At 53.2% G+C, this 22,316-nt stretch overlaps 1 protein-coding gene across 3 annotated transcripts in view; it reads right to left on the bottom strand.

The window, feature by feature from the left end:
* Positions 1-3,489: 3,489 nt before the first annotated feature.
* Positions 3,490-22,316, bottom strand: part of NFATC1 (nuclear factor of activated T cells 1) — a 95,940-nt gene continuing 77,113 nt past the window's right edge. For all 3 annotated transcript variants that reach the window (XM_084888042.1, XM_084888043.1, XM_084888041.1), the window contains exon 10: positions 3,490-5,400. In XM_084888042.1, coding sequence (XP_084744168.1) covers positions 5,351-5,400 — 50 coding nt within the window. In that variant the 3' untranslated portion in view covers positions 3,490-5,350. The remainder of the gene's footprint in view (positions 5,401-22,316) is intronic.

Below are 22,316 nucleotides of genomic sequence, written 5' to 3'. Positions count from 1 at the left end.
CAAACCTAAAAACATTCTGGAACACACACAGAAGGAACTCGTCAGGCTGAGGCCCTCAGGACCGAACCTGGAGACAACAGGAGGGAAGAGCAGCCGGGGAACAGGCCATGGGATGGTCCCCTGCCCGGTCAGGCCAGGATGCAGTAGAAGCCTCAGACGTGACGGAGGACGTGGCTCAGATCGCTCCATCCCCTCTCTCCAGATGCGACTTACACTTTTCCCCCAAATGGAGTCTCATTTGTCCTGTTTGGAAGGAAGAGGAGTGGCTACAGGGGCCAGCGGTGCTCAGACGGTTCCAGCACAGGAGGCTGCCACCACGCCTGGGCTGCGCGGAAGCTGAGACATTCGGCCACAGACAGGACGGTCAGGTGGAAAACGACCACTGTCCGAAGACCACACCGCGTGGCTTCTCGGCTTTCTGTGCGGAAAGGCTGGGGCTGAGCTGGAGGCGGTGCAAGCCCTGCCGTGGCTCCGTCACCTAACGGCTCACCGGGCCCACTTCTCACCGCAGGCACGGTCTTCGCCGAGGCTCTTTACTCCGCTATTTTAATTTGTCCGTGCAAATAAAATAAAACCGTGGAACCTGGGCTCCGTTGGCACCAGCTGAATGAGTCAGACCCTGGGAGCCGAGGCCCCCCCGCCCCCTGCAGAGGCCAGGGCTGGCGGGCCCAGCAGGAGCAGAGCAGGCGTGAGCGAGGGCTGCTTTCTGCTTGGGTGCAAAGGAGCATTTAGTCATCTGATAGCTAAGTTAATTATTTTGGCATAAAGAATTATAAATACGACGTGCTTCACATATGTGATTCCAAATTAGGTTAGCAATCCCGTGTCTGTCTTGGGGATGCATAACTTACCGAGCAAGGAAAAAACAGTTCCTCAAAAAGTAACACACACAATTACCGTCTTCTCCACAACTCTCCCGTCGGGAACTACCCAAAGAACTGAACACAGGGACTCCAATAAAGGTTTGTAACGAATGCTCACAGCAGCACAGCTCACACCAGCCAAACAGGGGACATCCCCCGATGTCCCCGGACGATGGATAGACAAACTGTGGGTTAACGTACAGTGGACAAGCATTCGGCCACAAGAAGGCACGAAGCTCTGATAAATGCTATGAGGGGGATGAACCTTGAAACCACGAGGCTCAGTGAAAGGAGCCGGTCGCAAAGGCTGCACGTTGCATGATTCCACGAATACAAAGCACCCAGAATGCGCAAATCCACAGAGACCCAGTTAACAGTGGTCCCCAGGGGTCTGGGGAGCGAGAGGTACAGGGTTTCTTTCTGGGGATGTAGAAATTTTGGAACTAGGTAGAGTTGGTGGTTATACAACATTGTGAATGCACTAAATACCACTGAATTGTCCACTTTGGTTGATTTCATCTTAGGTGAATTTTGTCTTAATGTTGTTGTTGTTAATCCTCACCTGAGGATATTTTCCCCCCTAATCTTCAGAGAGAGAGAGAGTGGAAGGGAGTGGGGGAGGGACCGAGAGGAACATCAATGTGAGAGAGACACATCGATTGGTTGCCTCCAAGACCTGCCCCGACTGGAGATGGAACCTGCAACCTGGGTCAGCGCCCTAGACCGGAAATTGAACCATGACCCTTCACCGCACCGGCTGACGCTCTAACCACTGAGAACACCAGCCAGAGCTTTACCTTAATTAAAACCACCACCACCACCACCACCACCACCACCACCACCGAACAAGGGCTCCTCCCACACAGAGGCCACTCAACTCAGCATCAGCCTCTCCCGTCTCTCTTCCTGCTATGTCTTCTCCAAACACACCAACCAAACGGAACACGTGTCTAAAGAAATGTTTAGTTAGAGTCGCACAGACACCCCCGGTGACTTCATTGATTGGGACACAGAAGGCAGTACCACAGGGTTAGCAGAAGCAGCTGGTTTTGATAGGTCCCTCCCTGAAGTGGGGGTGGGGGCTGTGGAAAGTTGTCCCACCAGCTGGGGACTTTGGCTACTCTGAGGAGGAAACACCTTGGGACGGAGAGGGTGCTCCAATGGCCAGACGCTTGCTTAGGCTGCATTTGGGGACAAGAGAAATTTGATGTTTGTCAGGATGTTTCTCATGCCCCATCGTCTCAGACCCGGGAAGAGCTGGAGTTACGGGGCTGAGGGGCATGAGGGTGAAGCGGGGTGGTGGTGGTGGTGATGGTGGTGGTGGTGGTGTGTAACGTGGCTCCAGCTCTGGGGGAGGCACCTGTGTTAGGGTTCCTGCATGGTCTCCATCCCTGAGGACACCATGAGAGGCAAGGGACCCCAACACTCCAGAGGGTGGGCCAGCTTTGGCTAAGTGGACATCTGTCCCAGCACCCCAGACAAACACAGTCTTCGATTGGTCTACAAGCATGTGGGCAAAACCTACCCGCTTGCTGCTGGAAATGGGCAACTAGGTGCTATTTCCTTATTACTTAGAATCCACCTCGGAGAAACCTCCATCATTTTAAGATTTATATCTTTATTTCTGGAATATTAAAGTGTTGTTTGCAATAAAGGGGAAACCAGTTTATAAAACTCGCTTTGGAACTAACAGGCTCTAGTGTCTTCTTCAGAGACAAGCCTCATTCTCCGAACCTGGAGAGCCTGCTCTCAGGAGGGGTGTGGGGGCCCCAACCCCCTCAGTACCCGGGGATCTTGGATGCCCTATGGGTCCAGCATTCCAAGTCTGTGCCAGGCCCCGACTGGGGACACCGCTGGGTCTCAAGGGCACTTCCTGTCCTCCTTCTCCCCCAATGGCCACCAGACCCTCCTCTGGGTCCCCTTCTCCCCCATGGAGCTCCCTGTGGGTTGTGTGGCTTCCTTCAGGCACAGCGTGGACACCTGGTGGGATGGACGCAGTGTTTGGGGAAGAGGGTCCCCCCGTGCTGGTCTCCATCTGTAACCCTCTTAGACAGGGATGTTTGCGTTAGAAATGTCCTGGAAGAAAGTATTGTTTCTGACCATTTAAAACGGTAACTCCTGGAAGCTCCAGGTTTCACCCTTGACTTATGAAGGACAGAGGCTACTTCCTGCCAGAGCTGACGGGGAGGTTTGTGGGGGAGGGAAGGAGGAGGGGTGGCTTCTGGAGCGAGGGGAAGGAGACGGGTTTATGCGCACACACACATCGTCTTGCTGAAACAATGGTCAAATGGCACGCGGGTCTGTGTGTGGCCAGAGCCTCACCCAGGCGATTTCTCTGAGCACAGATATTTGGCAGGATCCCCGCTCCCTCTCCCACTCGGCCTGGATGCCGTGCTCGCAGCAGCTGGCTCCGCCATCCGCCCACATCCGTGAGGCTCCCTTTGCACACAGGAGGAGGAGAGAGGAGCTGTCGGCAAGGCGCGCCTCCAGGCTCGGCGATAGATCGTATCAGCGCAGCTTCACGACACAAAGCACCTCTCACAGGTACAAGTCCCTGCAGCGGCGAACACGCTTCCCGGCGAGGCAGACTTTCCACCCGGGAATGACTCACTCTCGGCCCGGAGTGTCCAGCGAGAAAGTATTGCTTTAATTGGGTCTATTTCCTAACTACAGAGAGAGCGGACACAAAGATCAAACATTCCCTTTCCACATGACACCCATCAGAAATGTCTCATGCAAGTCTACGGGGCCACACGCGGGGCCACAGGCAGGAGCGATGCCTGCGGGAGGGAAGGCAGGACCGTATGTATGTACACGGAGCCATAGATCTTCAGTTCTTCACCGACATGTGCAAATGTGACAGATATGGCTTCCTGGTTTTTCGTTCCTTTCGTCGAGTTAAAAAAGTAAGACACTATCATACAGGAGAACACTTTAAAAATTACTTTTTAAAGTTATTCGGCGGGAGAACCTCCACCGTCACGTTAGGTTCAGGGATGACCTACACCCTGCACTCGCGGCTGCAGTTCCGGCAGGTTCCAGGAGGGGGCATAACTTCCTAAGGCACAAGTAGCAGGTTAAAACATGTTTTAATTAAACCACGCTTCTTTTTTTTTTTTTTTTTTTTTGGTTATGTGAAACAATAAGTTGTGGCTAGGAGTAACGCGTAAGAAGCTGTTAATGGTACAAAATGCAGTCGTAAAGCTTACACTACCCTATCTGTTAAACAGTCACTAGTCTGAAACCTACTACAGTCGCTGCGTATTACAAACGTTGTTTTTGGTAATCGTTTTCTTACAGGAAGCTGAGTTATAAGGCTTCTGTGAAATAATAATCTTATAGCTGAACAAATATATTACACTCCCTTCATAATGTTATTTACAGTTACGTTCCGATTTCGCCACTGGTAACCCAGGCTGTTCTGAGCGCACCTCCCCCGGCTTCTAAAGTGCTCCGTTATCTGCACGAGACGAGAAAGACACAGGCTTGTCGGGGGTGACGGGCCCAGCGGGAGGAGCTGAAGAGCCAGGTTTGGACACTGGTTATTGCTGGCGCAGAAGCCCTTGCTGGGCAAAGACCGGAGACCACCTGTTATTTATTATTTATACATAAATACGTGCCTATCTATGTACATGCATGCAAATGCAAGACCTGTCCTGTGACAGGTTTCTTTTCTTGTCCAGTAACCTATCTCGTGCTATTCGACCTACTTGTGCTAGGTTCAAAGCCAGATTAAAAACAAAATGCTAGCATGCTACAATGAACAGTCCTATGGTTTTAGTAAGACAGGGGAGGGAAGGGCATTATGAAAGAGCTGAGATGAAACACTGGAAGATCCCTACAATGCACTGAATAAGGCAACAAAACTATATGGTATAGCCACCCAGGGAAAGTTGAAATAAAGCAGGAAATGAGTGTTAGGTTTTCCTCACAAATGCCTAGCTTGCCAGTACTCTCTTAACTTTTTTGCAAAGTTTGATAAAGCCTCTGGATGAAATGTTTTTATAGCTTTGCTCCAATAAATACTCTCCTGGGGTAGCAAGTTTAATGCTTAGGTCTATGAGGCCCTGATGCTGTGGTTGGATTAAATAAGGCACTTCCAGTACTGAAATCCAGGGGTGCCCGAGGACGCATTGGGGTCAGGCTGCCACGGGGGTCATTCCCATGGGGGTGCCGTCACACAGTCTGTTTCCTACACTCACCCCACCCCACCCCTGTACTTTCTTCTTGAGATGACTTTTCCTTCAGCAGATGGAGTGGCCCTTCCTTCCTTCCTTCCTTCCTTTCTTCCTTCCTTCCTTCCTTCCTTCCTTCCTTTTTTCCTTCCGTTAAAGAGCTACTTCTTGTCATACGACACATCTCCAGTAAGTCGGAAGTTCTGTGTGGTGCCAGGTGTGTTCAGTTTATTGAGTCAGAAGTCTGGATGCTGAACCTCCACGGTCACCCATCCACACCATGTGGCTCCCGAGTGAGTCCGATGTTGCCGACTACGAGTGGGTGCTGGTGCTGGAGAGGTCGTTGCGTATTATTTCGTTTACTGCAAGGAAACAGAAACGAGAGAGCGCGTTAGGAGGACACCGCTGTGCGTGGAACTGCGTGTAAATAACCAGCCATTCCGTCGGCCACGCTCTCGGACGTTAAGTGCAGCCTGTGAAAAGGAACCGGCTCCCTTCCTGCCTCTCGCCACGTCTGCAAAGTGTCCTGGAGGCCAGCAGCGCGGCTGCCGCGACTCAGGCGCGGGGGCCGTGCCGTTCCTGCTCACGGTGCCCCAGGGGCTCCCCGGGTCCCGAGGGCGCCTTCTCCCGGCGGGAGAGCACCGCGGAGGTGGTCGTGGGTCCGCAACACCAACGACTGGCACCCACGTGGAAGCACCTCTGGAAGGCCACGCTCGGTGGCCACCCCTCAGCCTCACCATCCAGTTGGAAGGGGGCCGGCGCCCGCAGCAGGGGCCCCCCGCTGTGGGGTCTCTTCCTTCATCTCTGTCCACGGCCACTATCAGCCTGTGATTTTTGGCAGCCGGAGAGGAAATGAGCAAAGGCCACCGAGAGGGAGCTGCACAACACCCCTCCCTCCACCGCCGATGGGCACCCCGATAGGGAAATGTCACCGGGGAGGTGTCACCACGGTCACTTTCCTGACAGAACTGGGAGGCGGGGAGCGCACGCTCACGTCACGGAACTGCCAGGCTTCCCTCTGCTGCCCAGATAAACGCCGTGTGTTTCTGCAAAGGCCCCGGCCTATCCGAGGGCGGCTTCCTGAGCAATTAGTCGGCGCACATTTCATCTCTCCCACTCCCTCCCCTGCATTCCCTTTCAACAAGCCCCCCCACCCCCCCAACTATTTTTAAGAATAACAATAATAAAACACAGTTGGGGGAACCAGGAATTGTGTCATGGGACCTGATAACAGAACTCACTGGCAGGAACCCGAACAGCAAACTTCAAACCCTGGCTCTTCCCAAAGGTCTGGCCTGGCTGGGGCCCAGGGCTAGGGTGTCCACCCTCTGCCCAAGCCCACCTGTGGCCTGGGTGAGGGGCTCCAGCCAGCTGCCCACAGAGGACACACCGGGGCCCAGCCTGAGACAGGGACGTAACATGCAGCAGCTCCTCTGAAGACGGCGAACCAGTGGCTGGGACACACGGGAAGGGCTCGTCACAGCTGCCACTGGGGCAATATCGACGTCCAGGGCTCAGAGCAGATATCAGGACAACACTTGCTGAGAGTGTGCATGAGGCGGTTCCTTAGCTGCAGGTGGCTTTTCCACTACAGCCCTGAGCACCGTGGAGAAGGGAGGGCAGCTCTGCCATGCCCGTCAGGCCAGGCAGCTTGCTCCTCATCCTCCCAGGCATCTGCCCCCATGACCTCTGGGCCGAGGTGCTTGCTGAAGCACAGACAGGGGCCCGGGACGCACAGGCAATGTCCATTCTCTCCCATTTCACTCGTTACGCTCCTTCTTCCGTGGGACACGTGTCCATTTGTTATTTGGCAGGACATTGCCACATCAAAGAACATTTTGACAAAGAAAAATCACAACTGCTGAGTTTCTACAGGGTGTGTCGGGTAAGCAGAAGGCTTACTGCAGTGAGGTGTCTCGCACGCAGAGAGTGTGTGGAACATACTTAGAAAGACGCTGGTCTTGTGGGCAGAAAGCGAGTCCCCGGTGAGGTGATGGAGACAAGTCACCACAACGTGACACTGTGGCACCACGACTATTTATTTCTGCAGCACCGGGCTGCTCACAGCTGCTTTCAGGGTCATCATCTCACTTATTCCTACAATAGACCCGAGGCCAAGGGGCAGCAACAGGTTTGGGGCCAAGACGGCGAGGTCTGGGCTCCTAGGTCAGCATTCCTCCGCTGGGCGGCAGGAGCACGGGGAAGGTGGAAATGGATGGCAGAGGGAGACCCAATCCAGGGTGCTGACCAGCCTCGACCTACCAGGCAGAGAAAAGGGTCCCAACTGAAGAAGCAATGGCTCCTTCAGTTACCCTAAAGCAAGAGAAGGGTTTTACTTCCCACCCCATTTCCAGGGGTAACAAAAGTCTCAGACCACAAATCGGATCTAGTAAGAATGGTGATTCTGTGGTCGAAAAGGTCTGAGGGAAATAATGGTGGAGAAGAGGAGGGTCTGAGGGAAATACTGATGGAGAAGAGGAGGGAGGCAATACGCAAAGCAACTATAATCTGGTTCCTCAAGGTGACACAGACTACAGGAAAATAACACCTGTTTGACAAGATAAAAGGGGAAGAAACTTCAGAGGTGGGCTTCCCCTGCTGCCCACGGTCGCACCTGAACCTGGCGGGAGCTCCTGAGGTGGGTGTGAGTGTGGAAACCACTCAGCGTATCCTGAGCCATCCTAGGCCCCGGTTCCCATGTGGCTACTTTGGTGCTGGCCCTGCTCTCTGACCCCCTTGGGGCGTCAGGAGAACGAGGAGGCTGGAAGGCCCCCCCAGTGAACAAAGTTCTCGACTGTCATCGTGGTGCACTGGTTTCTGATGAGCAACTGGCCCTTCCAACAACACGGCGCCAGAAGTGCTGGGTCATCAGACCCCGCTTTTCCAAGCCCAGCAACGTCAAGTGGGAATCAAGATCACAATGTTTCAGACATCTTGGGACTCACTCAAGAACCATCACACATGCATCAACATCCTCTAGAATAGGGGTGTCGAACTCAATCAGAGAAGGGGCCAAAATCTAAAATCCAGCCTAAATCACGGGCCGAATGGTTTACTGAACAGTCATAAACTGACAATGTCATAAACTGACAGCGGAGTGCAGTGATGACAGCGCGGTGCGGGCCACATTGCAAGGCCTGGCGGGCTGGATTTGGCCCGCGGGCCTTGTGTTTGACACATGTGCTCTAGAATCTCCCCTCAGCACTCCATGGGACTGAGGGCATCAGGCAGCAAGCCATGATGGACAACCATACACTGCTGAGTGGATGATGCCCCCCACAATGTTCAACACAGCTGAGGGCGGATAACCATGACATGCAGAGTGGGCCAAGTCCCACACAACTGTCTACACAACTGAGGACCGACGAACATAACGCTACCCTCTCTCCCACAGCTACAGCCTGTGTGGTAACCGAGTCAGGAGAGCCACCGGGGTTCCCGTTTCACGGACGGACGAAGAACCCATCCCAGAAGGGCTGACAAAGGTTAAGTGTTTCTCTGATGACCCGGCCGAGGATGAAAACCAGGGACCCTCTTGCCCCGCTCCTCTCCTGGCCGCAACTTCCTATTTCTCTTCCATGAGGTCACGGTTCCGGGTCCGTATCAGTGCACAGCCACCCCGGGTTCTGCTAGGGCTATTTCGGGAGTGGCTTTCTCTCTTTGATATGGTTGGGTCGGTGACACCCACACATCCCCACAATGTCTTCTTTCTGCTGATAGTTTCCATTTCTTATTCAGCTTTTCCACCTACACCGAGGCTTTTCTTTATAGAGGTATTTTGAACAGCAGATACCATGTGACCTTCACAGCTCGTCAGAGACCTGAAAGCGGAACCTTTGCCTGGCTTCACGTCAGATGTCCCTCAACAGGATGTGGTGAGCTGTTACACCACAATTTGATTTAATAAGAAGGGTTTTTTCCCTTATATTTAATTTTTTCTCTAAAATGCTCCTAAGGTGGAAACTATTGCTTTTTTTCTAAAACTTATGTGGCAGTTTGAACTCTTGTTCTAATCCGGGATGTATACGCAGGATGTGTATGTGTCCTCCACCCCCAAATCCACCTCTATACACACATCTGAAATTGAGTGAAAGGGAAATGAGTGTGTGTTTTTTTTTAAATACAAAAGCTAACATGTACAGCTTTTACCTGCACGCACATTATCTGTAAATATTACCCAGGTTCTTCCTAAGAAGACAATTGTTCTGTTCTTCAGCAGTAGTGGTACAAACAAAGGTGAGGTGCCCTTTTTATAGTAAAATGTACTTTCATATAACGAGTTCCTTCTTTTGGATCGCGACTTTGAGAAGGCTGACATGAAGCCTCGTGTTGCAGTGCAACAGCCAAGGCCCGTCTCTCAGGGTCACGCAGGGGTTTTGTATGACGACTGACAGCAGCGCAAACAGAAGGGGTATTGTCGGAGTTTGGATATTGTCTAATGTATCTGCCCTGCTCAATGCCTAGCGTTTAGGCAAAGTTTCTGAACTCACGGTTTCTGAAAGCAACGAAGGATCTGAAATCTCATGTTAAGAACTGAGCAAAGCACTTAGTCGCCCAGCCCTCTGGCTTCTCGGCACCTGCACAGACACTAACCTGGATATTGGCAGCATCCTACAAGGAAGGAAAGGAAGCTATAGTGCCTGCGAATTTTGTACATGGAGACACCACCGCACACTCAGCTGAGAGGCAAGGATGTCGAGACCAGGACCTGGTGACCAGAGCGTGGCTGCTGCCTCACCCGCACCACCTCAGCTCTTGGTTCTGAGAGCTTCCAGACGGCACTCACTAGCTACACTGCAAATCCATGGGTGGGTGCACGTTGCTTTCTAATACTGACTAAGAAGGTCACGAAGGGACCAGGAGCCGTGGTCCCCAAGAGCTAATGCTGGGAGGGTGGCGGACACAGGCCAGCTATTGGCAACTGTGCCTGCCGTCCCTCCCTTCCCAATTCCACCAGCGTCCCCTTCGCCTGGTCCTCGCTGGTTTCACCCGTTCAGAGCACAGCCATGGGGTTTCCAAGGGGAGGGTGGAGAGGGCACAGCTATCACCCCCTTTTCTGAGGCAGCTTCTCTCAAGAAAAGCAAAACATCTACACCCACCACCAGCACCACACCACACACACACACACACACACACACACACGTGCGCACGTGGGTGGTTCTACTGGAGCTAAAAACAGTTGTTGTTTTTTTCAGTCATTTCTCCTGTACCAGCTTCTATGCGCTTTAAACATTTTTATTTGTTGTTGTTGTTGTTGTTAAAAAGGAAAAGAGGGACCTGTCTGGTCATCTACTTTCCACTGCACTGTCAGAGCACACATGATGGTCAGCGTTTTCTTTGCCCTAAAACAAACAGAAGGTGAACTGAGCGCCCGGTGAAGATCTCAGTGCCCGGAGATTGCCGACACGCATCAAGCCATTCAGAAACCCCAGCTGCTAGGCCCCTAACTCACACTGTTTCCCATAAAAAAGGCGGGTGGAGGCCTGGCCAGGACGGAGCAGATGTTCCGCCACATGGGTGTGCTTCACCTGTCGTGACTCGTCCTTGGGAGCCGGCAGGTGGGTGGCGGCCGCCCACCACCGTTGCGAGGGCCTCCTCCCGGCTGGGACACCGGGCTCCAGGCCCGACTGCCGCCTGGACAGGGTTCCTCAGCCCCGAGCTTTATCACCCATGTCCTGCCCCCTACTCCCAGTGAAGAGGGGTCAGTCATGCTTCCGCAGGAGGGGCTCTGAGTGAAGGGATAACAGTGTCACTTGAACCTGACGGAGGAAAGAACGGCCATGGAGGAAACCCACGTCCTAGCAGTTAGTGTGGCCCGTAGATCCTAGCAAATGGGGCGTTATGTGACCAGAGCTCAAATAGAAATAAGCCCTGGAGGAAAAGCAACCCCTAAAACATAAAACTGCAGAGCACATCTAGGCGTGTTTGTCTTTGAAGATGGCCCGCCTCCCGCTGTCCAGTGGTGCATGAGCCATGGGACACTTTCTCGAATGGCAACCAACCGAAGCTGACACCCAAACTCCTGAAAACTCCACTTTCCTCAGACCCACATTCTCCCTGCATTCACGGCACAGCATTCCAACCATCGCAAGAGCCCGCGGCCAGTGCGGGGTGTGTGTGTGTGTGTGTGTGAGGGGAGTGGGAATGGGTGGGTGGGGGAGGGGTGTCTGTGGTGTCATGCCTGAGGCCTCTGCACACAGGGGCAGATGGAAGACCGGCTCCTGTTCTCACTTCACTTCTGAAGCCCTGAGTGATGTGGCCCCACCTGTGGAAACAGGAGGCTCGGCCAAGGTCTCTTTCTGCTTTATGAATCGGGGATTTTCAGTCGTCGGAATGGAGACTAGAGCTCCATGTGCTGGGAATATACAACGCACGCACCTCATGGCCTCTCTTTCCCAGCAATCTGGGAGGCAGGGAGCATTCTTATTAGGGAAACAGGACCGGAGAGGGCAGGAGAGGAGCCAGGCCTCGCACAGCAGGTAACAGACCTGGGAGTGGAACAGGCCGCTGTGGGTGGATGTGATGCTGTCAGGATTCCACCAACGTCAGCAGGGAGGGTGGGGCGGCCCGCTGGTGGCTTCCTCGGCCTCCGGCCAGTTTTTTTTTTTTTTTTAAATGGCATAATTGCTAAAACACTCCATCCAAAGCTCAGGTCACCTGCTTTTATAAAGAAAAGACGTTCTGGTAGACGTTCAGTGTACTGGTTGCCCGAAAAAGAAGAAAATTGTCGGGCATGTGAGTGAAAGTCACAGCGGTCTGAAGTGAATGCAAAGTCTGAGCTCAACCACAAGGCACACATGTTCTCACAGAGACACAAAAGGTGAACAAGACGGGGCTTATCCTGCTACGCGTTTAATTTCCACGTTTCTCACAATGCGTGTGTATCCCTTTTATCATCAGGACGAATGCCTGTGTAGGCTTTTAGGTTAATGCAAACGTGAGCTGTGTCTTGTCGCCTCTCTCAGACAGGATCGACGAGGCAAAGCCATGGCCCACGCCCGGCCCCACGGTGCTGCGGCCCCCCCAGAGGTGCGGACTCGGGGGAAGGGAGAGCCAGGGCGGTAGGCGCTAGACATTTTAGGTGGATGTTCACACAGATAGGGATGCTAGCTCCCCGGGAATGGATGTGGGCTTAGAGAATAAGAAATCTGGCTCCTCAATGTTAACCCAGTCATCATTTCATCCTTGTTTTTGACAAAGGGGTAAGATGGAGAAGAACTATGCTTTACAAATAGCACTTTTATCAGTTAAACAAACCTGCATTTGTTGATATAGGTACCTATTAGCTCAGTTACAAAATACTTTTTAAAGCACTTTCTTTCTTTTCCAATAGTTATGTTAGTTCCAGTAAGGAAGCCAATTGTATTAAAAATTTAAACAAATTAACAGTATTCATCTACTGCCACTTATCAAATTAGCCAGCCCAGCAGGGGACACTGTCATTTTTCTGTCCCTGGTTTTGTAACATGCTCAAATGTTGCTCTTCCATGAAAAGAACTACTTTTTTAAAGCCATTATTGTCCTTTAAACAAAAGCAAAATGGGAGACAAAAAGTCTTCATGATTCCACTACAGGGTCCACACAGGATCACTTCCCACGCTGCATTATGTCCCATGGACTCTTTCAAATCAAACACGGGTCATAAATAAGTACACAGCACAAAAGCAGTTCTCCCTTCTCACTCCATATTCCTCTGAGGGACAGAAAAATGCCCCATCTTTACTGGGGACGAGTCAGGAACGCCCTGGGAAAGCCAAAATAGCTTTCTGAGGAGCACAGCAAAACAGGAAGGATGCTCTTTTGCCATTCCTATAAGTAGGAGATAATTTTAAAAAGTATTTCCTAACTTTCCCAGAAAATACACCGCTCGCTAAAGTTAGTGTTGTAACCTCAGAGCATAACCACTGAGGTGGACACAAGGGAACCAGAAATATCTCAGGCCAAACCTGTCCTTAAAGAAGCCCCTTTTGGGAAGTCTTTGAATTGCTTGCTGTCCTAAACCTTTACCGTCTCTGCTGGTTCTGGGGTGGCCAGTCAAATCCTACGAAGCAGCACGCAGCTGTTGCCTTTCCCACAGGGGCGCAAGAGCTGGGCTACCCACGTGCCTATGGTTTCGGGGGGACTGCTGAATGCCCGGCACTCATGGCCTCCACTGGTTTTTATTTAAGGAATGAGAGGAGGTGTGAGCTGAGGACATGAAAACACCAGGATTGCGGCCACAACGTAGAGATGAGAAAAATAGGAAGCGGGGAACACGCTTTTGTTCCCCGGAGACAGAGCATCTGCGCCCTGAGAGCACCTGGGGGGGGGGGGGGGGCGCTCAGGAGAGCGCAGTGGTCTCTCTCATGTGGGTTTTGATTTCTTCAGAAGATGCAACCTCTCGGGACGCCTGCCACCTCACAGGACGTCTGCCACAAATACCTGCTCCTGCCCCAGCAGCGCTGGGTCGGCGGGCGCCTGGGAGCCTGCTGTGTCCACCACGGCCTCACCGGCCCAGTCGGCGGCCAGCCTGGCACCTCCTGAGCCAGGCGCTGCCTCGGCTTGTGGGTTAGACGCAGGGCGATTTGGCCACGAGTGCAGCACCACCACTGTCATTCTGAAAATGCAGAGTTGCAACATCACTAAACTCGTTTTCTACTTTCTGCTTTTTTTTTTTTTTCATTTGTTTTTTTTCAAAGATGCTTTGTGAAGCAGTGGAAAATAATACAGTTTCTCAAGTTTCATTAAAAAGTAAGTTCTCGGGTTACTTCGGGTGTCCTGGACCTATTTCAGCCTTCACTTATTTTTATCTTTTTTAATCCTAATCAACCACTGCCACGGGGCCTGCTATTTTTGGAAGGAGAGAACGGGCCAGCGGTGGGACTGACAACAAGTCACCGTTTTAATAAAACATGACCCTCCCAGCTGGATGTGGGGCTGGCTGATCAACACGGTTGTTACACGGGACTGCCAGCCATTAAAACAGAAAAATTTTCCTACCTTCGGTGCCGCTTCCTTATTTAGCCTGAATTCTCCAAGTAATGCAAACGCCCCGTGTGGAAACTCCAGCACCCGGGGGGACCCGCGGCCACGTGACCGGGCGTTTCCACCGGCTGATCCTCCCTCTCCTCCCTCTGCCGTACGGCAGGGCGTGTGCCAGCCACATCACCTGCCCATTGTTTTATCTACGCCAAACCCACACCACAATCACTCCCTGGGATCATTAAACTGCCAGCAAGCATTTTTCCAGGGCTTTCTTTATGTTACTAGAACTATATTCTCCCAAATTGCGAAATTTCTATTCAAACAGAATTGAAAAAATAATTGTAAAAGCTCCCTTTAATTAAAGAAACAAAAACAAAAACAAATGGGGGAGGGGGGAGAGAGAGAGAGAGAGAGAGAGAGAGAGAGAGAGAGAGAGAGAGAGGGAGAGAGAGAGAAAGAAAAGAGACTGCTGCGGGTTAGGGTAGGTTTGCTGTGAGATCAGGGGACTCAGAGTGAAAGGCAAGAACAAAGTGTGGCTTCCGTCTTTGTAGGGCAGCGGATGAGCTGGTCAAGGCCAAGTGCTGCAGCTCTGAGTCTGGGTGTGAGAGGCCAGCATGGCCAACCAGCTCTCGGCACCCACCAGGCCGTCCGCTGGGCGCCCCGGAGCCACTCACCAGCTGCCGGGTTTGGGTCAGAAGACGCTGCGCAGTACGGAAGCGACAGTTCCGGGGTTCATGGGAAATGAAACCCACCTTCTTGTCATGAAATGTGACTTTGAACCAAATCCTCACCTCACCAAAGGATTATTAGTAATTGTGTTAGGTGTGGTCCTCCGCATTGTGACCCTGGAAGGAAATGGCCACTTAAAAGATGTAAGTGGTGCCGAAACCGGTTTGGCTCTGTGGATAGAGCGTTGGCCTGCAGACTGAAAGGTCCCAGGTTCGATTCCGGTCAAGGGCATGTACCTTGGTTGTGGGCACATCCCCAGTGGGGGGAGTGCAAGAGGCAGCTGATAGATGATTCTCTCTCATTGATGTTTCTAACTCTATCCCTCTCTCTCTCTGTATAAAATCAATAAAATGTAATATTTAAAAAAAATAAAAAATAAAAATAAAAGATGTAAGTTGTGAGTGCGCGAGGGACAGAGGGGTGGAAAGGTGTGAGCCCTGGGAGCTGATTTTTATTGTCTCGGCAGCCACAACTGAACGGCATGATGGCGTGAGGGTGTCTGATGGTGGCTGCCCTGGTGACGAATCTGGGTGAGGGGCGTGCAGACCCATCACACTGCTCATTCTACCCTTGTGGATGTTTGAAATTTTCATCATTAAAAGCCAACACTATCTTCAGAGAGAAACCGGAACCCATGCAAAGATGGTGATTGGCTGGTCAGCCTCCCACGTCTGACCCGCTCTCTGGACAACCAGTGAGGCAGAGGACACCAGGGCCTAGCTGCTACGAGGGGCTCCTGGCCCTGGCCCCATACCACACCATACCACGAGCGCACTGGGCCTGCCCCTGCTCCTCGTGACACTGGGGACCGGCCGAGTCACCTCGAGCTGGAACGGATGCAGATCCTCAGGCCCCACCAGACCCACTGAACCAAAACATCTGAAGAAGAGCCCAAGATTTGATCCTCCCCGCCACGGATGTCTGAGACACAGGGGTTAGTTGGGGGAACCAGGAGATGCACAGAGGCCTTTTTGGTGCCTTGGGGGAATTCTACCCTTCATTTACTGCCCTAGTGCTGCTCCCCTTCAAACACCCTAACCTTCAAATCTTTAAGAAGAAATTCTGTGCTAGTTTTTTACAAATTGAAAACATAACACTACAAGTGACATTTCGCTTGAGGTCTGAGGACAGCCAAAACGTTCCGAAGAATGCAGTGTCGAATAACACACATGCTTGGGAGTGACGGATGATGCCACGTGGCTGTGGTGCTGAATGGAAAAGCGGGGAGGGAGGCAGAGAATAGCCCTGAAGTGCTGGATCCTCACTGGGGTGCAGGAGGTCACCCAGCCCAGAGCTCAGAGCCAACATGCAGCTCTGATTCACTCCCCAGGACTCAGGCTTGGGGACCAGCACCCCAGCCCCAGAGCCACCTGGAGACAGTCACCTGGAGCCCATCCTCACCGCAGCCTGTGGTGGCACAGGACGGCCGAGATGGGGTGGCAGTTCTGCTCAGCTGCTCTGAGCCAGCGGGCCTCTGCACAGCAGCCCGGGGCTTTCAGTGTTGAGAAAGGAATTAAGATGACATGCAGATGTTTTCATTTTCATTGTAGGAATTTGCGAGAGTATTTTAAAGTGCTCTTTAATGTTATTAATGCCACTCCACACTTCTTAGACCGAATTCCCACAAGGCCACCTCGCTCTCACAGGCACAGAAACCGAGCTGAAGCAGAAAGACAACATGTGAGAACTGAGATCGGCGATGGGGCGGCCCCTCCACGAGCCTGCACCCACACAGGAGCGTGATGTCAGCGCGGGTCAGCGGCTGCATCCTGGTGGGTCCCTGCCGCACAGCGGTCTCAGCCACAGCCACTGCTGTCTCCCACTGGCGGAGAAGCTGGTGAGTCGTGAGGAATACAGCTCTTATAGTCTGCCTGCCATCGCCACCATTCGCCCTCCATTGCCCTGTCATTGGCTGCAATCTCCTGCCCTGTCATTGGCTGCCATCTCCCACCATCACTAGCCATCTCTAAGACATTGCCCCAGCATTATCCACCACTGCCCGCCATCACCCCACCACTGCCCGCCATCACCTGCTGTCTCCCGCCATCACCCACTATCCTGTAGCTCGAGGAATGGCTGCAGCCACAGCCCAGAGGGAGAGAACAGCGGCCTCACCTGAGTCACAGCAGAGGACACAGGGCAGGGTTCTAGTCCTGCAAGCTGTCCCTCTGCCACTGGTGGACCAGCCGAGGCAACGCAAGCCCCCTCTGTCTACTGGGCTGTAGCCGCTGCTCTTGGCCACCAGTGGGCAGGCTGTGAGAAGGTGGGGCACCCCAAAGGTCAGGGTCTGGGGTGATGCCTGCAGAGTAGGCTGTGCTGTGGTTCTCTGTCTGGTTTGCTGCTGGTGGGAGAAGCCTGGGGGCAGAGAGCACTGGGTTAGCAGCATCGTCTTTATTAATTTTCTTTTATTGTTAATCCTCACCCAAGGATATTTTTTCCGTTGAGTTTTAGAGAGTAGAAGGGATGGGGAGAGACAGGGAATCATAGATGTAAAAGAGACACATCGATGGGTTGCCTCCTGCACACACCCCGACCAAGGTACATGGCCTTGACCGGAATCAAACCTGGGACCCGTCAGTCCGAGGGCTGATGCTCTATCCGCGAGCCAAATGGGCTAGGGCAAGTCTTTCTTTCTTTCTACCTCACAGCACTGTCTGTAGTTTAATTTCAACACAAAGTCCCACCTATCACCTCGGACTCTTGGGCCATACTTATGTGCTGGCATCTCACGTGTGCTGTCCTCAGCTCCACGTCCTCTCCGAGCCATTTCCCAGCCGGCAGCCCAATCGCTCAGGCTGGCCAGCGAGGAATTAGCAATGGCCCCGAGTGTCTGTCCTCTGCACACCCCACCGTGCGCCTTCCTCCCAGGGACTCAGGCCCAGCCGCCGAGTCTCCAGCAAGGGTCCCACCCAGACCCTCCGCAGAGCTCCACGCACAGTGCCCCATCGCTGCTCCCCCGCTGCCTGAGGCCACCGGTGCCTTTCACCACCCACACCGGCCCACATCCTGCCGTCCCCACATGGGTGCGGAGTACGAACACGTCTGCCCACGTGTCCTCAGGTCCACCACTTCCACAGCCCACTCGGCCGCTGGCTCTCCGCGGGGTTCCCTCGGCACTTCCCTGCCCACAGCCAGAGCGAGCGCTGCCAAGACAAAAGTCTGTCCTAAGGGCCCAGTGTGCCCCCTGGGGAGACCCATCTCCTCATGCCCCTCTGTCCACTCCACCCCAGTGGCATCCAGGTGCACTCCGACACCTCTTCCCGGAGCCGGGCTGTGATGTGTGTGCCCCAGGATGCCCGCAACCCGCTCTTGGCCTCTCCCAACCACCTGAGGAAGGCCATCTGGTGCCCCGTCCATGCCAGAGGTGTCTGCTGAGTCCGCTCCCAGTGCACGATTCTTATTGTCTTGTCCACCCCCTCCCCCAGGCTGAGCCCACTCCAAGGGTAAAAGCTGTCCCTGTGAAGGGGGACAAACACTGACCACCATGGAGCCTGTGTTTCCATTCTGTGAAGGTCTGAGCAGAAAAATCACAGAAGGCACGAAGAACAGTGCGCAGTGACCTCGCTGGTCAGTTACCCTTAAAATTCCCAATGTGGAAAAAACCGAAGGTAGGAGAGAGAGAGGCCACCTCAGAAAAGCACAGGCAAACGAGACAGGTCCCCTAATCTTTAGGACATATTGACCCTGGAGTGGGAACAAGCACCCGAGATTGAGTTTTGATATTGATTATCCAATTATTAATCTTTACAGAAGCTATTCCAACACTGTATGTAATGAGCAATTCATCAAAGCGTATTAGGTGCCATGGACGTTGCGGTCAGTACCAAGGGCCATTAAGCCCTTGTAATTGCACATTACTGGGCTTTCGTTCTCCTAAATTGAATCAGTAGGACCGGCACGCACGCGCTCTGACTCTCTGGAATGACTCTCTGAGGATGTGCCCCCCGCTAATCACCAAGACCAGCAGCCCGACGGAACCCCCCAAGACCACCTCAGCCAGGTAGGGGACAGAGTTACTAAGGACACTGGGAAGAACCGGTGAAGAAGTCACCTGCATTTCCTTCCTGAACGCAGGCAGGAGGCGTGGGGCCATGCACTGGAGACCACGGTGCGGCCGGGGACACCTTCCCACTTTCTGGGGGAAATTCTTTCCACCAACCACACCCCAACGTGGCGGCGCTGGGACCCTTCCGTGGAGCCACACTAAGTGCAGTTCCGCGTGAGCAGAGACACCCGAGCAGATGACCCACCCGCCAATCCCTGGACTGGATTCCACTCAAAGTCCCTCCTGATGCCACCCAGACCCCTCAGGTTCACTGTAACCATCGCCTCTGCGACTCCCTGGGCTCCTTGCTGGCACCGTCTGGTGGCACCGCACGCTGTCCTCCCACTGTGGTTTTACGGGTTCGGGCCCCGCTGTGCCAGAACTAAGCGCAGAACCCGCAGACACTGGCTGCCCCACACCTGCAAAGGATCCCTCTGGGTCACAAAGGAAAGCTGAAGGATCCCTCCATGCATCTGAGCAGCACCCGGGAAGTCTCCGGCTCAGGGTGCAGTTACTGCTGTGGAAATCTGCATGCTGTTTGCTGCAGTTTTTTCCCCTCTCCTTTCCTTTTCTATGAGCTGTCTGTTTAGAAAATCTAATTTTAATTCTTTCTCTCTTGGTTTAAATTTCATTTCTGAAGAAGCCTTAAAATATGTCCTCACACCCTGGCCGTTTTGGCTCAGTGGATAGAGTGTTGGCCTGCAGACTGTAGGGTCCCAGGTTCGATTCCGGCCAAGGGCACATGCCTGGGTTGTGGGCTATATTCCTCCCAGTAGGGGGCGTACATGAGGCAGCCAATCAATGATTCTCGTCATTGATGTTTCTATCTCTCTCCCTTTCTCTCTGAAATCAATAAAAATATATTTAAAAAATATGTCCTCAGATAAAACACCGACGAGGTAGAAAACAAACTATTTGGAGGTACCCGTTCACCGTAGACGTCCTGCAGACCAGTGAGACCATTGCTGCCCCTGGACTGAAGCTGCTGGCGTCTCACTGAGCCTCGGGACCTGTCTGCAGCCCGTTTCCATAGCAATAACTCACAAAGACCCAGGTGACGTGGAGGGGACCCCAAGCACGGTTCAGAAGCTGGAGTGGGGGGAAAAGAGGGGGTCAGTGTTCTGCACCTTCACTCTCCACAAGCTGTGGCACATTTAAAATCCGCTCCCTTGTTCAAGAGCAGAAGTACACATTTTACCAAACGCCCTGGAATTCAGCTGGACAAGTGGAGATCACTGACCTAATCAATGTGATCAATACTTCAGAAACCCCATGCGTGCGTGAGTGTGAAGTCCCTGGTGGGCAGGCTAGTGCGTGACTGTGTGCACCCACGGGTTCCTCTAACCGGCAAGTGGCGCTGAGGGACCTGAAGGAATCATGACTTAAGTCCTCTTCTGCTCACCTTCCTGCAATTTAGGAAGTGCATGATGCATGGCGAGTGAGCGAGCCATGTGCTCACACCGGCTCCTCTGCAGGCCTCCTCCCCCTGCCCTGCCCCCACGTCTCGGCCACTCTGGCCCCTCAGGTGGCCCGGGGCTTTGAAGACTTAGCAAGGGGGACAGAGTAGGGAGTAGGGGAGCTCTGGTCAACAAGGGTGCACGCGGCCATCAGCATTTTTGTGAGCCAGAGGCCACAAAACCAGTTGCCAACCTGGCCCTGAAATCAGAGAGAAACAGGAAGCTGCGCGGAGGAGGAAGCCGCGGGCGGGCAGGGCCTGGTGGTGCTGGGGAAAGGCTCCCTCGGAAGCCCAGGTCAAAACTCAGCTCCCAGGAGCCTGCCGCCTCCGGAGAGCGCTCTCCAACCCATCAATCACCCACTTTCCATCTGCCGGCTTCTCCGCAGTGCTTTATTCTGCATTATCACGGCAGGAAGCTGCACGCAGGGTGGAAAGCTGGCATTGGATCCAGTGGAAACCACCGTTTCCATCTTAGGGAGTGAGAGATTGTGAACAGGGCATCAAACATCATGGTTCACGGTTCGTGTGGCGATGAAGATAAGGGGTGGGGAGGGGCGCTCGGATGAGTCTGAAGGACAGTCAGACCTCTGCTTGAAATGCTCTGTAATCCAGTACCAACACCTAAACACCTAGTTAACACACAGACATTGACAGTTTTGAGCTTCCTTCTTTCTCTCTTTCTTCCTTTCTTTCTTTCTTCCTTCCTTTCTTTCTTTCTTTCTTTTCTTTTCTTTCTTAAAAAAATATACTTTTATTGATCTCAGAGAAAGGAAGGGAGAGGGAGAGAAATAGAAACATCAACGATGAGAGAGAACCATTGATCGGCATCCTTCTTTTGGGGATGGAGCCCACAACCTGGGCATGTGCCTTGACTAAAATGGAACCCTGGACCCTTCAGTCCACAGGCCGACACTCTATCCACTGAGCCAAACCAGCTCGGGCTGAGTTCCTTTCTTACATTAAAACGCATAAAATACAGACACATGGCTCCTGCCCCCCAACACGCGTGGCTGTCCAGTGGCTGCCCTTTTTAAGTTGCCGCAGACGCTCCTGCTGAGGCCAGAGCAACTGCTCAGGTGACGGAGGGACGGCCCCCTCCGGCTGGCCAGTGGCGGCCACCTCACTCCGTCCCTCCATCCATCCATCACCTCTTCTCTCCCGCCATCTGCCAAGAGGAAATAACTCTGCTGTGCTGGGAGTCTGGAGATCCCAGAAAACAATCTTAAATCCACAGAAATAATTGAAGTTCGCTTCTGCTGAGCTGCTCTCAGTTCCATTCTGATTTTTATTACAATGTCAACAAGAGTTTAATTTGTTTTAACGTTTAGGTTCTTAAATCTGAGTGATATACGGTAGTTTACAGCGTGCTGGCAACAGCTACTGTGGAAAAAAAAAAAAAAGGAAAGTGCACATAAAGGCGACTCTGAGTTTGACGCTGTGAAAGCAGGAGCTGCGCCAAAAGCAGCAAACAGCATGGCTCTCCCCTCCCGGGACCACGGCAGCCCCGACACGTGACCTGGGTACATTTCCCTCCCTGACCAATCTCGCCTGGGCCGTAATTAAGAGGAAATGTCCTAAAATGTAATTTCTCGCACTAAACACTCGCAGATGCTAGTGAGATCGCTGACGGAGCCACCGTCCGCCGTCTCTGGGCCCCTGGCTGAGCGCCGACCCCAGAGCAAATGCTCAGGAGCCGGCAGAGGTGGCAGACGCTCGCCCGCGGACAGGGCATCACAGAGGGTATGTCTTTCCGGCAGCTCCGAGCCGCCTGGACCCAACTTATATAAGTCCGAGAGGACCCGTCTGCACAGAATTGCTCTGCCCTCAAACATGACCTCACAAACGTCATGTTTGAGGGTTTTCCCATCTGGCTTCTGCTAGGGCAAAGCTCAGCCCTGTTAAAGCCATCTGCAGGGACCCACGGGACGAAACTGCAGACCTGCCCCTTTGATGGCGGAGAGGGTGGGGGAGACCGTCCAAGAAGGAGCCGAAGGGGTGCGCCCACGTGTGGGTCCTGCCCCCCGGGGCCGAGGGAGCTGCGGGCCTCGCCACCTGGAGCACTTGGCCGGCCGGGGCCCCAAGGC

This window comes from Pipistrellus hanaki (assembly GCF_964339955.1).
Source record: "Pipistrellus hanaki genome assembly, chromosome: 6".
In the NCBI taxonomy this organism is placed as follows: domain Eukaryota; kingdom Metazoa; phylum Chordata; class Mammalia; order Chiroptera; family Vespertilionidae; genus Pipistrellus; species Pipistrellus hanaki.
Note: the sequence above shows the minus strand (reverse complement) of the source record. Positions and strands in the feature narration are given on the sequence as shown.